The sequence below is a fragment of the Platichthys flesus genome, chromosome 18 (genome assembly GCF_949316205.1).
Source record: "Platichthys flesus chromosome 18, fPlaFle2.1, whole genome shotgun sequence".
Taxonomy (NCBI): domain Eukaryota; kingdom Metazoa; phylum Chordata; class Actinopteri; order Pleuronectiformes; family Pleuronectidae; genus Platichthys; species Platichthys flesus.
In genome coordinates this window covers 1,683,181-1,696,951 of record NC_084962.1, presented here as the reverse complement: position 1 = coordinate 1,696,951, position 13,771 = coordinate 1,683,181, and the positions used below count along the sequence as shown (strand labels likewise).

At 39.3% G+C, this 13,771-nt stretch overlaps 1 protein-coding gene across 3 annotated transcripts; it reads left to right on the top strand.

The window, feature by feature from the left end:
* Positions 1-530: 530 nt before the first annotated feature.
* On the top strand, positions 531-13,536 carry si:dkey-119m7.4 (uncharacterized protein LOC560629 homolog). 3 transcript variants are annotated; one of them, XM_062410776.1, is made up of 11 exons: positions 945-1,059; positions 1,145-1,241; positions 2,322-2,425; positions 2,549-2,703; positions 3,224-3,392; positions 3,765-3,903; positions 5,576-5,682; positions 9,544-9,755; positions 9,942-10,050; positions 11,425-11,637; positions 12,470-13,536. In XM_062410776.1, exons 1-11 carry the CDS (start codon positions 956-958, stop codon positions 12,570-12,572), a joined length of 1,512 nt encoding a protein of 503 aa, XP_062266760.1. In that variant the 5' UTR covers positions 945-955; the 3' UTR covers positions 12,573-13,536. The 3 variants fall into 3 exon arrangements, with proteins under 3 accessions (XP_062266759.1, XP_062266757.1, XP_062266760.1); XM_062410775.1 differs by having other exon boundaries at positions 531-1,241; positions 3,765-3,894; XM_062410773.1 differs by having other exon boundaries at positions 532-1,241.
* The last annotated feature ends 235 nt before the right edge of the window (positions 13,537-13,771 follow it).

The following is a 13,771-nucleotide window of genomic DNA, read 5'->3' as shown; positions in this document are numbered from 1 at the left end:
CCGAAGCAGAAGCAAAACCAGGCACAAAGATGTACAGTCAAATGTGGGGCTTCCTTCCTGCAGTGCTGGTTCGCGACGCCTTAATGCAGCGCCTTCAATTATGGTTAAAATGCCTTTTTTCAAAATGTATACTAAATAAAGTTGTGAAATTATTCACTTTTCCTTATGGGTTTATTTTTCTACAGCAAATGACACACACACACACACATATTCAGCCATAAACTTATTTATTTGTTCAGACATCCAGTAATTGTTTCAGTGTTTCATCAATTTTTCTATATCACTGTCGCAATGTCTCTCACTGCATCCAAAAGCCAGCTGATTTAGCAAAACCTCCAGACTCCAGGAGAGAGGACGGGGTGATAAACATTGTGGTTGAGATTTTTTTTCTTTCTGATTACATAAAATCCATAACCACCCAACCCAAATGTACACATGGGAAGTTTGTATCACCTTTGTCAAAAAGTGACCAGTTAACAACTGGTCGATGTCAAAATTGTGAAAAATCATCGGAAAGTTGGTTCATCAGATACATTTTATGTTCTGAAAGATTTTGAGTGAGAACGTGGGGGGACTAGACTGCAGCTCCTCCCTCAGAGGACAAACACCTCCCTCCTGCTTTTGTTCACTCCCATCCGGGAGGTTATATTTGCCTCAGAGAGCTCAACAGTTCACTTCAGATAGCCAAGGCTGCAGTGCAAAGTGTTTGAAGGTGTGACTGTATCTGAATGAGGACATTTCTGTACCTCTTAATTGGGCTTTATCTTGCATTTGACCAACGCTTGGTTTGCTACCTTTATCAGCTTGTGCATCTTCAGCAGCCTCATCTTAGGAGCAGTATTGGACACTTTTTGCCCATTTCAAGTGGGATTCGGAAAAGCGTGATCAAAATGAATTTTGATGAAATCCTCAGGCTTATTGGAGGCTTTGGGAAATTCCAGAAGGCGTTGTATGTATGGATCTGTCTACCTCAGATCTTTCTTGCATTCCACATGCTGGTTTCAGTCTTCACCGGGGCTGTTCCTCCTCATTTATGCCGCCCAACCTGGCCCTCAACAGGTAAGCCAGCCACTTTGAACTTCAGCCTTCTGACACTACCTGATGGCCAGTCTGAGTTGTCATGCAGTGACCCCTTGAACCACAGCGATGCTGTAACTCTTGGTGATGGGCATCCTCGTGGGAGCTGCCAGGGACGCTGGGAGTACAGCAACAACACTTTCAAAAGCACCGTAGTAACTGAGGTAAATTACTCTATGATTCAGGATTTAAGTTTTCTTATATCCACATTTTCACCATATGGGTTTAAAATCCTGCATAGAAAAGTCTAAGGGCTTAAAAGTTATATCACAGTGGACTGATATCTGAGAGAGGGTTAAATAAGAAGAGGGTTCTGCCAGCAGTGCAGGCATTTATATAATTGTCCCGTTGCCAGGTTATAACACATGAAACTGCAGGATGGGACATGTAAGTGGCTATATGAGTGTTCAGACAAAGCAGTGAGCACAGTAAGCGGAAGTCCCGCAGGATATTAGCAGTGGATTTAGAAAACTTCTGGAATCTTTCCAGTCTGTGACTGTGGATCCTGGTAGGCTGGGGCTCTGTGGATAGATCAACGATTTAAATAGTTTAAAAAGTAGCTTGCTCTCTAACAGAGCAAGTCGCATATATACCACCTCAAGGACAATACATGTTCTAAATAAAGCCATCACATAACTAGTGCCTTTATTAAAACATTGATCAAAAATAGCACTGTTGTCTTGGACATAAGCCTCAAGAGTTGTCTTGCAATACTGCAATGTTATGGTGCAATGTATTGAGTTTCTTGCTTCTTACAGGGTTACTATATTTCCCTGACTCACTGCAAAGGCAATGAGGACATACAAATCTAACAGGTTTATCATATATATGATAAATGCATATAAACATGAAAATATGGCCTGATTTTGGCGTTATAGGAAATAATAAGGTAGCACCAACATCATTCAGATTTGACCTATTAAGTCCTTCATATAACCCACTAACATTCTCCAATGGTAATAACGTGGATTTTCAGCACCCAATAAGTTTTCAGTTACCAAGACAAAGTTTTTTTTTCATGTGGACAAATGGGCATAACCTGGCACAAAAGGAAATATCAAGGTGTTTCATTATCCTCTGAGGACCATAATTATACGCCATATTCATCAGCTATCTCACTCCAGCAGTCTAACTAATAACAGTTTTACATTCGAAGATCTTCTACTTTTGCCCAACTCTTTTAGGCTGAGTGTGAGTTTTTGAAATGGAAATTGCTTTTACATTTTGTCCTTTGATCATTGCAGTGGGATCTGGTGTGTGACAGTGCTAGCCTGAACAACATTGGCTCCTCCGTCTACATGTTTGGTCTCCTTGTTGGTGCTGTGTTGTTTGGGAGCTTAGCTGATAAGTAAGCAATCTATCTTTCGAGCACCATCTAATGTATGACATTACTCTGAAGTCCTGGTTTTATTTTGTCATTATAAAGTTTTTGTTTTGATGACCAAATTGTGAAAATGTTTTATTTTTCCAGGTATGGTCGCAGGATCATCATCCTCATCAACCTGGCCACCCAGGCAATATTTGGGGTTGCTGCAGCTTTCGCGCCAAATTTTTACATATACACTGCCCTTCGATTTCTAGTTGGAACATCCATCTCTGGAGTTATCATGAATGCGTTTGTTCTAGGTCAGTGCCATATACAAATTGTATGCATTTTTTCTCTGAATTTACAAAAGAAAGCTATTCACAAAATCACAGCGAACTGGCTAACAGGTTATGGAAACCTCAAAATAAATGAATTGTTGAGTGACATTTTGCCTTTATATGACAGTCAAGATGATAGAAAGTGTGTGTGTGGGGGGGGGGGGGGTATAACTGACAGAAATTAGACTTGCTTAGTTTCAAATGTTTGAGTACTCTAAATTTGACCCTAAAAGGGATTCATAATCAGGGTGAGACTACAAAGTAGTAATGCACAGCACTTTGAAGTTTTGATTGCATTATTACAATTTAGGATATTTACTGGTCACTAAAACCATAATTGTAAAGCCTCATGACATTGATAGAATTGAAGACAGTTTAAAACTTGATGAAATGTTAACAGAAAATGTATGTATGTCGTAGCCCAATATACACTTTCAATGTTGTTATTGTGGGCACATTCAATATTTTTGTGCGTCTCTTGTCACATTTATGCTCCTTACAGGCACAGAATGGACAGGACCGAAGGAGCGAATGCTGGCTGGTATAATAACTGACTATTTCTTTGGTTTTGGCTACATTCTGCTGGCCGGGTTGGCATATCTCATAAGAGACTGGCGAAAACTGCAGCTGGCCATTTCAGCTCCTGGCTTCCTCTTCATCTTCTACATCTGGTAAGTGGACAGCAGTGTGAGCTGTATTTGATACAGTGTGTCCAGACAAGCAGGCAAAACGTATTTTCCAAAACTGTCCATCATAATTTTAATGAGAAAGGTCTTGTAATTGTGGAGGTCTTTTATTAATGTAAACCCCTTTCATACCATGTGACTGAAAACAAAATGTGTAGCTAAAGCTCAGTGTATGTTAGGTGCCAATCGTTGCATGCCAGACAAACTGTTCCTGATACATTTTATAATTTAATTAGGGCTGTATTCCATTATAGGTGTTCCAGCATTATTCGTCACATTATTTTTCTCGCCATTTTTAGTCAATTTGTCTAAGGAGTCAAATGTACATCAAAGCTTATCATAATTTTCTCTTTTAAGGGTGTTGCCAAAGTCAGCTCGCTGGTTAATGGCCAATGACAGGGAAGAGGAAGCATGGGAGCTGATCCGGAAAGCAGCACAGATGAATGGGAAGCCCCTCACCAAAGATCACGAAATGTGTCCGGTACAGGTGCAACAAGTAATTTTTATTTATTCAATATTTGAAAAAAAATGTTGCTGATGTGATCTGCCTTACACGTGGCATCTATTACACTTCTGTCCTTCCTGTGGGAGGGATCCCTCACATGTGACTGAGGTTTTTAAATTTTGTATTTTCGTGGAAATTCTGCAATCCCTTTCTGACAGTGAGGAATGTGATAGAAATCTTGAACAGCATTGTCCCACTTTAATGCTCAGAGCATGGTGCAAAAGACAAAAGGTTGTTTTTTAATATGCACATCGATGGGAAGCTGTTCTTTCTCTTTATACATTTGGCTCTTTCCTCTCCTTGTTGAGGTTATTTCTCAGGCAAAGGTCAGGATCTTCTGATGACATCAAGGCAACAATGCCTTAGTTCAGGCAATCACACCAAGATTTTTTTAGTTGTACAGTATACAGCACGATTAATGTTGCATTGTATAAGGGGGGGAATGAGGGGAACTCTGATGCATGAATATGGGCTTTACCAATATAAGTTGACCCAAGACTGGTTTCCAAAAAATATCATACTGAGGTTCTTAAAGGGATAGTTCCCCCAGAAACTTGTTATATACTCACCACTATCCTAATGGGGGTGATGGGTGAAGTGTTTGAGTCCACAAAACACTTTAGGAGTCTTGGGGGTAAACAGTGTTAGAGCCGAATCCAATACAATGGAAGTAGCTTGTGACCAAATCTTTAGATGTAATAAAACAACAGAAAAAACATAACAAGCCCAGACATTCATGTTCGACTTGAAACCGTGTCATTGGCCTAGTTAGCGAAGGTTAGCACGTCCGATGGTCCCTAAACACACCTTGTCGGAAGATATCAGCAGATATTTAGTCAAGTAAGAATGACAATGAAAAATGTTATGTCAGATTTATATTTTGTTTCAATATATTCCAATTTGACTGCTTAGCTTACACAATAGTTGATGTTTCTAAACAATGTATTTTAACTTAACAAGAGTTGTCATCGATACCGGTGATGTCATTAGTCTTATTTAGCAGGAAACTTGGAGTGAGGTGTGGGGTCAGCTTTGCCCCAATTCTATTCGAGGGGAGGCCACAGTCTCCAGACTTTCTACGCCTGGCCCGATAAAAAAGTCCATACAACGTTTGTCTGACTGACACCTTCACTGAGAAATATTGACAGCTCCCTTCGAGTGAGTCTGCTAGGAGTTACCTGAAAAATAATTAAATAAAGAGGTCTTGAAAATCACCCAATCTATAGTGAGACCTGTCAAAACGCTGAGAGCCCTCAGGACCAAATTGTACAGAACAAAGTGGATATGGTAGTTGTGACCAAGGCTTTAAAACAAACAACAGTTGGCCTTGGAGGTATCACTATGTAACGACTACTGGTAGCAACATAGTTACTTGCATACTGGTTCTGAGCGCCAAAAGGCCATCAGGTAAATGTACTGTCTGTCAAAATGTTACTATTTTGTATTTTATATCAAGAGAATATCATAATCATTAGTAGTGAAATACATCATTGTAGTTCATCTTGCTTTCCTAGCAGTGATAGTTAAATATTAAAGGGGCACAATCTCTGAAACAGTCAAACTGGTTTTCATTTAAATATGCAAACCATTGAAACAGTCAATGAGTCACTTTGTAATCCTCTCTCCCAAGTCTCCTACTCACTGTGTTTCACTCTTTTACCAGGTCTATAAAACTGAAGAGACAACAAAGGTGAAGAAAACATACTCATGCATAGATCTTGTTCGAACCCCAAAAATGAGGAAGCAGTCATTGATTGTTTTTTATCTCTGGTAAGTATCAGAAGAACATTACACTGTATATTACATTACTCTCTGTATACATTACATACTAACAATACATCCCCATGGGTATATGTCAAATTAAATGTTTCAGTTGGTTTTGTCCTAACATTCTATGACAATGCTATACACAATACAATGAAGCTCTTCAAAGTTTCTGGGACTGAAGACATTGCCCTGTATTATTGCTTAGGCCATTTTTTTTTCATATGAAGATACAAACATGCCCACACATGATTTGGAACAAAGTGACAGTTGATCCAAGAGGAAAACATTTTGCTTGGTGACAGCAGCAAGAGCTGCTATCAACCTTTGTAAGCATTTTCGGGCTGTAGTCAAATTAGAATATAAACTCATTGACTTGTATGCAAATGAGAACCTTTGAGCTTGGCTGGAAACAGACTCAACAAAGAAAAGTTATTTGCGGCTGTTTTCGGAGTGAAATAGGGCAAAGAGGAAAATATATCGCTGTTCCTGGACTTTTACTGTGTATATAAATATAATAACATAGCTTGCTAATGCAGGCATATACTTTTCACAAGTAAACAATTTGAATTAAGTTTGATGAGGCTGGAAAACAACAAGTTTTTTATGACATTCTGTCCAAAGACATGTGAAGGGGTTGAAGGGTGGCGTTCCATTGTGCTATTCTGAGAACTAAGTAATTAACAGTTATAAAAGAAGAGAGTATAGAGAGAGTTCCAACCCAGCTTACTCTCTCACCTCTGTACAGCCAGTCAGTCACTATATGAAGTATGGGCATGAATGTAAATAATTCATCAAGTCATTATTTTGATAGGACGTACCCAAGCCTTTAATGAGGACAGACTTTTTCTGGGTTGTTTGTACATGTTATAAATACACAGGGATTTAAACATCATGAGACATGATAGATCTATTTTACCAGTCTACATCACAGCTAGCATCTACCTCCCAGTCTTCACAGGTAAACTCATCTACTGACCAGTTGATACGTTCGTAGCTGGTTTTCCTTTTTTCCTTTTCTGAGATTTATAGCCCTAGGACTTGCTTCAAGGCTAAAACTTGTCTCTGAACTCGCTTTCTTCTCTTAAGTGCAAACGTAACTTGACGGGAACATAACATTACATTTATTTTTTCATTAGAGACAGGCAGTGAACTTGCTGTATGAAATGACCATAAATTATAATTCAAATAGTAACATAATTTCAGATCTGAGTCAGTTTCAAATTGGCAATTCAGTTTATATCGATTCAAAGCAATGCAGCATTTTTTATTCATAAACGATAAAGAATTATACACATTTATGAATAGCCCTAACATAACCATAAAGTACACACAAAATTAAAACATGTTAACATGCATGACTCCACATGAAGATATTGGTGTCACAGACCAGAAGTGGAATTAAGTTCATTAGGTGGCATCTAGACTGGCACTTAGGCCCCTTTATAAAACCACATTTAAATCCCCACAGATATCAGCCGTACATTTGCCAGGTTTTCTTTTTTTACTGAGATCTCGCGTTATTGTCAACATCAATAAAATTCAGCAATGTAGACGTTCTGAATCCCCCTATTCATCCAATCAAAGTAGTCGTTTTTACATAATCCTGTTTGTCATCTGTGATGGAAATCTGGAGATACAGGAGGCTGGAAACAACATAGTTATCTACTTTCTGCAGAAAGGATCAACACAGGGAGTCACAAGGATCTCAGAGTGAAGATGGAGAACAGTCAAATAGAAGGGTCTTATATAGGAGGACAAGGAAGTTTGCCTGAGCCAGTTCAGACTGGTTCTGTAGGGTAGTTTAAGACAGAAACTAAAGCACAGTAACAAATTATTTACATACATTTCTATTGGGTTCTTTCGACAGTCAATTAGAATTGCAAAGGTCAAACAGGTATATAGAAAGGTCATACAGGTTTCAGGTCATAAACATTTAAGGTCATGGAGTCTTGCAAAAAGTTACTCTTCAACTACAAAATAGGTTTTAACCACTCTTAGTTAATTTTTCCAATACACATCTTTAACAGTCAAAAATGATTTGAATGTAGAAAAATGGTTAAAGAAGGAGGATGACGAGAGGGAATTGCAGTTTGAAGGATATTTGTCATGGTTTCTGCAGTACAAAGAATCATTAATAATAATGAACTAAACACCAGTCATCGAAACAACAATAAATACTAAAATAAAATGAATACTGATAAGTAACTCAAATTAGCACATTAATCAAAGATACTGCAGATAAATAATGATAAATATGACATTCTTACATTCCATTGATGCAGAGCAGGGAGCTTCGATGGCGGTGAGTCAAAGGGTCGGCTCAGGTGTGTGGAGGCCTCATATAGATAGCTGTGCCTGTGCAGAGTTACTGTCTGTGTCCACCAGGAACCACCATTTAGATGGCTCAAGAGAATTCACAGCAGCCGCCCCCACAGGAGTCCAACTGCTGAGCTAGGGAATGAATTCCTTGTTGCTGTCAGGATGGTAATGAGGGTAATGGGATGCATCAGCTCTGGTGTACGCCTGCTTTTGAATTTAAGATCCATCGATCTGACTCTTTCATCCGAACTGAGATGGGCCTTTGTGATCTTCCCATTAGAACACTGGCTTCTGGGCAGTTGAGCATCCTAAACAAGTACCACATAGTTTTCTTTGAGGCTTTCCATTGTAGATAGCCATTTGCTCCGTACTTGTTAACTGGGAAGAAGGTCACGAATGAACTTTGACAAAAACTGATCTGCTATAATTTGGCTTTGAACCCGGAATCTGGAGTGTAAGTTACTTGAGGTAGTGTGGAGACACCATCGTCCCATGAGCCGCAGAATCCAAGACACAACAAGGTAATTTACACCATATTTTAAGCCTAAAAAGTCAGAAGGAAGTAGCTAAACTAGCAGACTTGGTTAAACGATGGTGTGTCTGTGATTGCACCTAGTAGAAAGATATCAGAAGACATTTAGGATAAAAACTTGGTGTAAATGACCTTGATTCCGTTGAATATGAATTACGGGGCTTCCAGACACACGAGCGGTATGGAGGCACACAAGTTGTATTAGGTCTGAAGAACACCATTCACTCCTATTGTTTTGGATTTGGCTGCAATGCTGTTTGCTCTTGAAGCTCCAGAGGTTTTTTTGGAGTCAGACCCTTCAACCACCCCTCCATCGCCATAGTGTGCAGAGGATAATGAGTGACTTTACATATTTCAGTAAACTAGTCTCTGTTGAGGACTCGAAAATGCCTTAGTTTGGCCCCATCTGGTGGTGGTGTCAAGAATGTAAGTGTCAAGCAACACATTTGACACAAGAATCTGGGATTCATCAATATGTGCGAACCTTAATTTTCTTTGTTCAAACAAATTTAGAACTTCTTCATGTAATGCGAAAATGTAAACACATACCCTTTTAATTAAAGGCATAATATATTGAAACTCCATTTATTTAAATACAAATAGTAGATAGCAATAATTTAATTAACTAATGCAGTTACCAAATGTATTAAATCACTATGAAATTGACACCCTTTCATCCTCATCATCTCTATAAAAAACCGGCTAGAGGTAAAAACTCTTTTGCATCATAACTTCTGTCTGCAGGAGTCGGAGTATGTGTGTGTGTGTGTGTGTGTTTTCCACTTCACTGTTCAGCACACGATATCGTCATGACAAACTGATGTCCTTATATGGAGAAATAGAGGCTTGGCAAATTTGCTAATTGACAAGAGCTGACATGCGCCTATCAATTTATAATGATTCTGACTCACAAACATACGCATGGTGGTGAGAAAAACAGCTGGTGGGTAACTTATTTGTGAATGACTTGAAATCTCCCATCCAAAATGATACCATTTCCCCACCTGTCTCAGGTTCGTCAACGTGCTGGTGTACTACGGCCTGTCCCTCAACATCTCTGACTTTGGGATGAACATCTATCTGACCCAGCTTATCTTCGGCCTGGTGGAGATGCCTGCACGCACCATCACCCTGTTCACCCTCAACCGCTCTCGCAAGATCTCCCAACTAGCTTTCCTAGCTGTGGGAGGCACAGCCTGCCTGCTGACCATCTTCATCCCCAGTGGTACAGACGCTCATGTCCTTACTCAGGAATTTAGCATATAATAGTGAAAGCCACATGTAGTAAAGTTCTGCAGTCATTGGTGATTTTTTCTATTCTAAAATGGTTGGTTAGAGGGAAGTTTTATTATTACGTTATTTTTATTGTTTTCCTACTGTCTGTGTGACTTTTCTTTGTCCGCTCCTCTAGAACTATCTGTTATCAAAACAGTCCTGGCCATGATTGGGAAGTTTGGAATCACAGCTTCTCTGTCCATTATTTATGTCTACTCAGCGGAGGTGTTCCCCACTGTGATCAGGTATGGGGGGTCGAGAGACCAGGAACAACATCAGGTTTCAGCTCTTAGTTATACTGGTTATAAGGAAAACAATTAGAGTAATACTTATGGATGTAAAGATGTTATTAATGATAGCACCAACAATTCATATAATAATAATGATAATAATATTTTCAAAAGTCTTTTATCAAAAAATATATTTTGCTCAAAGCAATGAAGGAAATCTGACATTTACAAAGCTGCGCTCTGATATTGATGTCAGTATAAGACCTTTAAGCACTATTATCTATGGGGCTCTATAATTGAACATGGCAACAAAAGTGATATCATTCAAATATGGAGCCATTGAAAAGAGGCAGAAGCTTAAAAGCCTTTTTTTAGCTCTGTGTTTTTGTCCTGCTCTATCACATATCACTACAGAAACATTGGTGCTGGATCAGTAATGTCTTATATAAGTTACACGTCACTATAGAAAAGACAGGATACAGGTTCCACTGACATTTTGCTGATAGGTGAACGACATATCAGGGGCCTCACTATAAAACAGTGCGTCCGCAAAATCAGATTTGTAAAACCTTGCTCAGCACGCACTCCTGACCGCAATGTTCTCTTTATAAACCACAGTCCACCTGGAAACCTGCATACGTGAATCTGCCTCATACTCCGCCCTTTGCATGCCCACTTTCAACTATTAATTATCAATGCAAAGCACCTCATGAATATTATTGACCCTGCTGACCAATAGGTAACCAAGGTGAGTCATGACAGTCATGACAGACTCACTGCATTAAGTTATGAGAAGAAGAAGCAAAACTATCTGACCCTGACATCGAGGTGTTTGTTACTGAGGTGGAGGAGAAGAAAGACTGATTGTTTGGTGGCCACAGAAGCGATAAACAAAACAAAATCAATTTTTATATAATAATAATGAATGCCTCGGATCTGACACTTTCTGAACATAATTTACTGTAAGTTATCTTATTCAATTGAACGTTCGTCTGGAACAGTTAGGAGCACAAATAACACTGTTTGTTTTAATGTTGAAGTGGATCAATAATCTGGCTCCAGTTCACCACCTAGCATCAGCAATGTCATTTTCCCATCTCCAAAAATGTTTGTACGTATGGGTCGGGGTTAGTGTAGAAATGCGAACATTCTCCCGTCAGGTTTGTTTTTATAAGTCCTAACGTTTGCGTGAGAAGTGGCGTACACAAGTTTCAGGCCACTTCTTTTGTGCATACGCAACAGTTATAAATGAGGCCCCAGATGTTTCTCTGAAAGCCTTCTATAATAACATGGGGGGCACAGAATAAGTGATTCAGCAGACGCATTAATGATTTGCCTTTGGGTTCAGACTCAGGTCTATCTTTCTTCTCATGTAACTCTGATTTACAGACAGAACGGGATCGGCCTTGGCTCCATGTGTGCTCGCAGTGGAGGAGTCTTGGCTCCCATGATGTACCTGCTGAGAAACATCAGTCCTCATGCTCCCATGTTGCTTTGTGGTCTCTGCCCTCTGCTGGGCTCTGCCCTCACCCTGCTGCTGCCTGAGACCGCCAATAAGCCCCTACCTGACACTATAGAAGATATAGAGGGAACCAACCACAGGTCTGACACCAGTACTTTTATACATAGTTTTGAATGGGTCAGTTCACCCAGAGTACAACCTCTAGTGGTGTGTCTTCAGATGTGTGTTTGTTTTTTTATGAAAATGATCAAACATTAAATTGCCATCTAAGGCAACCTATTTTTTGTTGTTGCCGAGTATTACAGAAAAAATTTAATATTTGGTAAAGACTGAAAATAGTTTTTGCATTAAGGGCAGATGATCTGCCTAAAGAGATGCTGATTAAATGTTCCTTTGAACTTTTCATCTCCGTTGTACTTTGGAACAGACCGAAATCTCAAAGAATGATATCTGCACAGAAGGATACTACAATGAGGCGAGAGAATTGGTTATTTATTTATTTTTGAGATTTTGGTGAACTGATCCTTAAAATATTGTATGTTGAATTTTTATGCCATTAAATATTTGGATCAGGGTTTTTTATTAATTAGTGCAATAATGTAGCATTGAAAGGTAAACGAATGAATGGAAACCATATGGTTATGTTCTGTGTACTCAAATAATTTGTTTATCAATTAGGGAATTCATATTATATTGGTGTAGACTCTTACTTTGGTACTTTGTACATTGAATATTACTTTACTGATGATTTACTTGAACCTTGCGGTCTTACCTACTTGTCACTGGAGAATGAAATTTTAACTAAAAGACAAAAAGATTATGCTGCTTGGTTTTGGTAAACAAGTAATCAATATTAAAAGGGGTGTGACACATTTTCCAGTGGTCATCAGCATTGAAAAAATATAGTGATAGAGTTTGAAGATTCAGTTATAAACATTTTTAATAAAATCGTTTTGTCTCTTTCTCTGTCAGTGAAGAGGACGGCGGAATGAAGCCTGTCATCTTTGACGCATCTACGAAGAACATGAACACCGGCAGCATCAGTATGAGCTGCTACGTGGGCAGCTGTAGCTGAGGGGTAGAGCGGTTGTCCTCCAATCTGAAGGTCGGCAGTTTCAATCCCCAGTCTTCCCCATCTGCATGCAGAAGTGTCCTTGGGCAAGATGCTGAACCGAACTGCCCCCATAGAACAACAAAGTGCTGCTGATAGATGCACGGTATGAATGGGTGTGTGAATGGGTGTATGTAAAACTTTATGTAAAGAGCTTTGATTGGTCATCATCAGACTAGAAAAACGCTATATAAATACAAATCCATTACATCCCATGAGGCAGTCAGTGTTTTTCAGTACTGTTTGTGGTTTTGTGCTGACTGAGCATTTCGTGTACATTATGTGTCTCAAAGCTTTTTTGCTGGACGCAGCTTCCTGCAGCAACTGGATAGAGATTGGTGAGCAAAAACACCTGATACAACTGATATAACTTTTGCTGCATTGTGATTTGGATTTGTCAATCACATGAATGCAAGCACTAAAGCCTCTTCCTCCAACTCAACTGCCTGGACCCTGGTGCATCCCTGCTGTTGTTTTACCCCCGAACAAATCTCACTAATCCTCAGTGTTGGACTTCTGAAAAGGAGAAATCTACAGGTTTCAACACATACCTGCATTGCTTTAGGTCTGTACAGCGGCAGCACATTCATGATTCTTGAGTTGTTTCTCTATTCAGTCTCAGCTTGGTTGTATTTTGAAAGCTGTAGCTTTATCAGTACTACATGTACAGTAAGTTTGCATCCCTCTCCGTGCAGTCAGTTACTCCTCCTCTCTTACGCAAACACACTCCCCACTATGATATGCACAGGAAGAAGAATTGTGTATTTGTCTTGTTCATCTATGTAAGAGACCACAAACTCTCACCAGCATGGGGGTTAGTATTATTGATTTCTGTATGCTTTTGTTTATTTTTACTTGTATATTTCTGTCATTTAAAATGTATGTACAATGTTATGGAGATCTGGAAATACAAGAGGTTGAAACACCATATTTGTCTTTTGTATATTGTATTTAATAAGGGGCTTTCTGTAAAAAGGGTCATCACAGAGAGTCACAAGGATCTCAGTGAAGATGCAGGACAGTCAAATACAAGGATATTATATAAGAGGACTAAGGCTATCTCTCAGAACCAGTACAGACTGGTTCTGAGAGATAGCCTTAGCCTGAGGTCTTCCTATTTGTTCAGTTTATTGGCGGGAAATTTGCGGTGTCAGTTTACATTG

Coding starts and splice junctions, on each gene's coding strand:
- si:dkey-119m7.4 (XM_062410773.1), top strand. CDS start 729: ATGAGGACATTTCTGTACCTCTTAATTGGGCTTTATCTTGCATTTGAC. Junction 2,426..2,548: donor TTTGGGAGCTTAGCTGATAA/GTAAGCAATCTA, acceptor TTATTTTTCCAG/GTATGGTCGCAGGATCATCA. Junction 11,638..12,469: donor ATAGAGGGAACCAACCACAG/GTCTGACACCAG, acceptor TTTCTCTGTCAG/TGAAGAGGACGGCGGAATGA.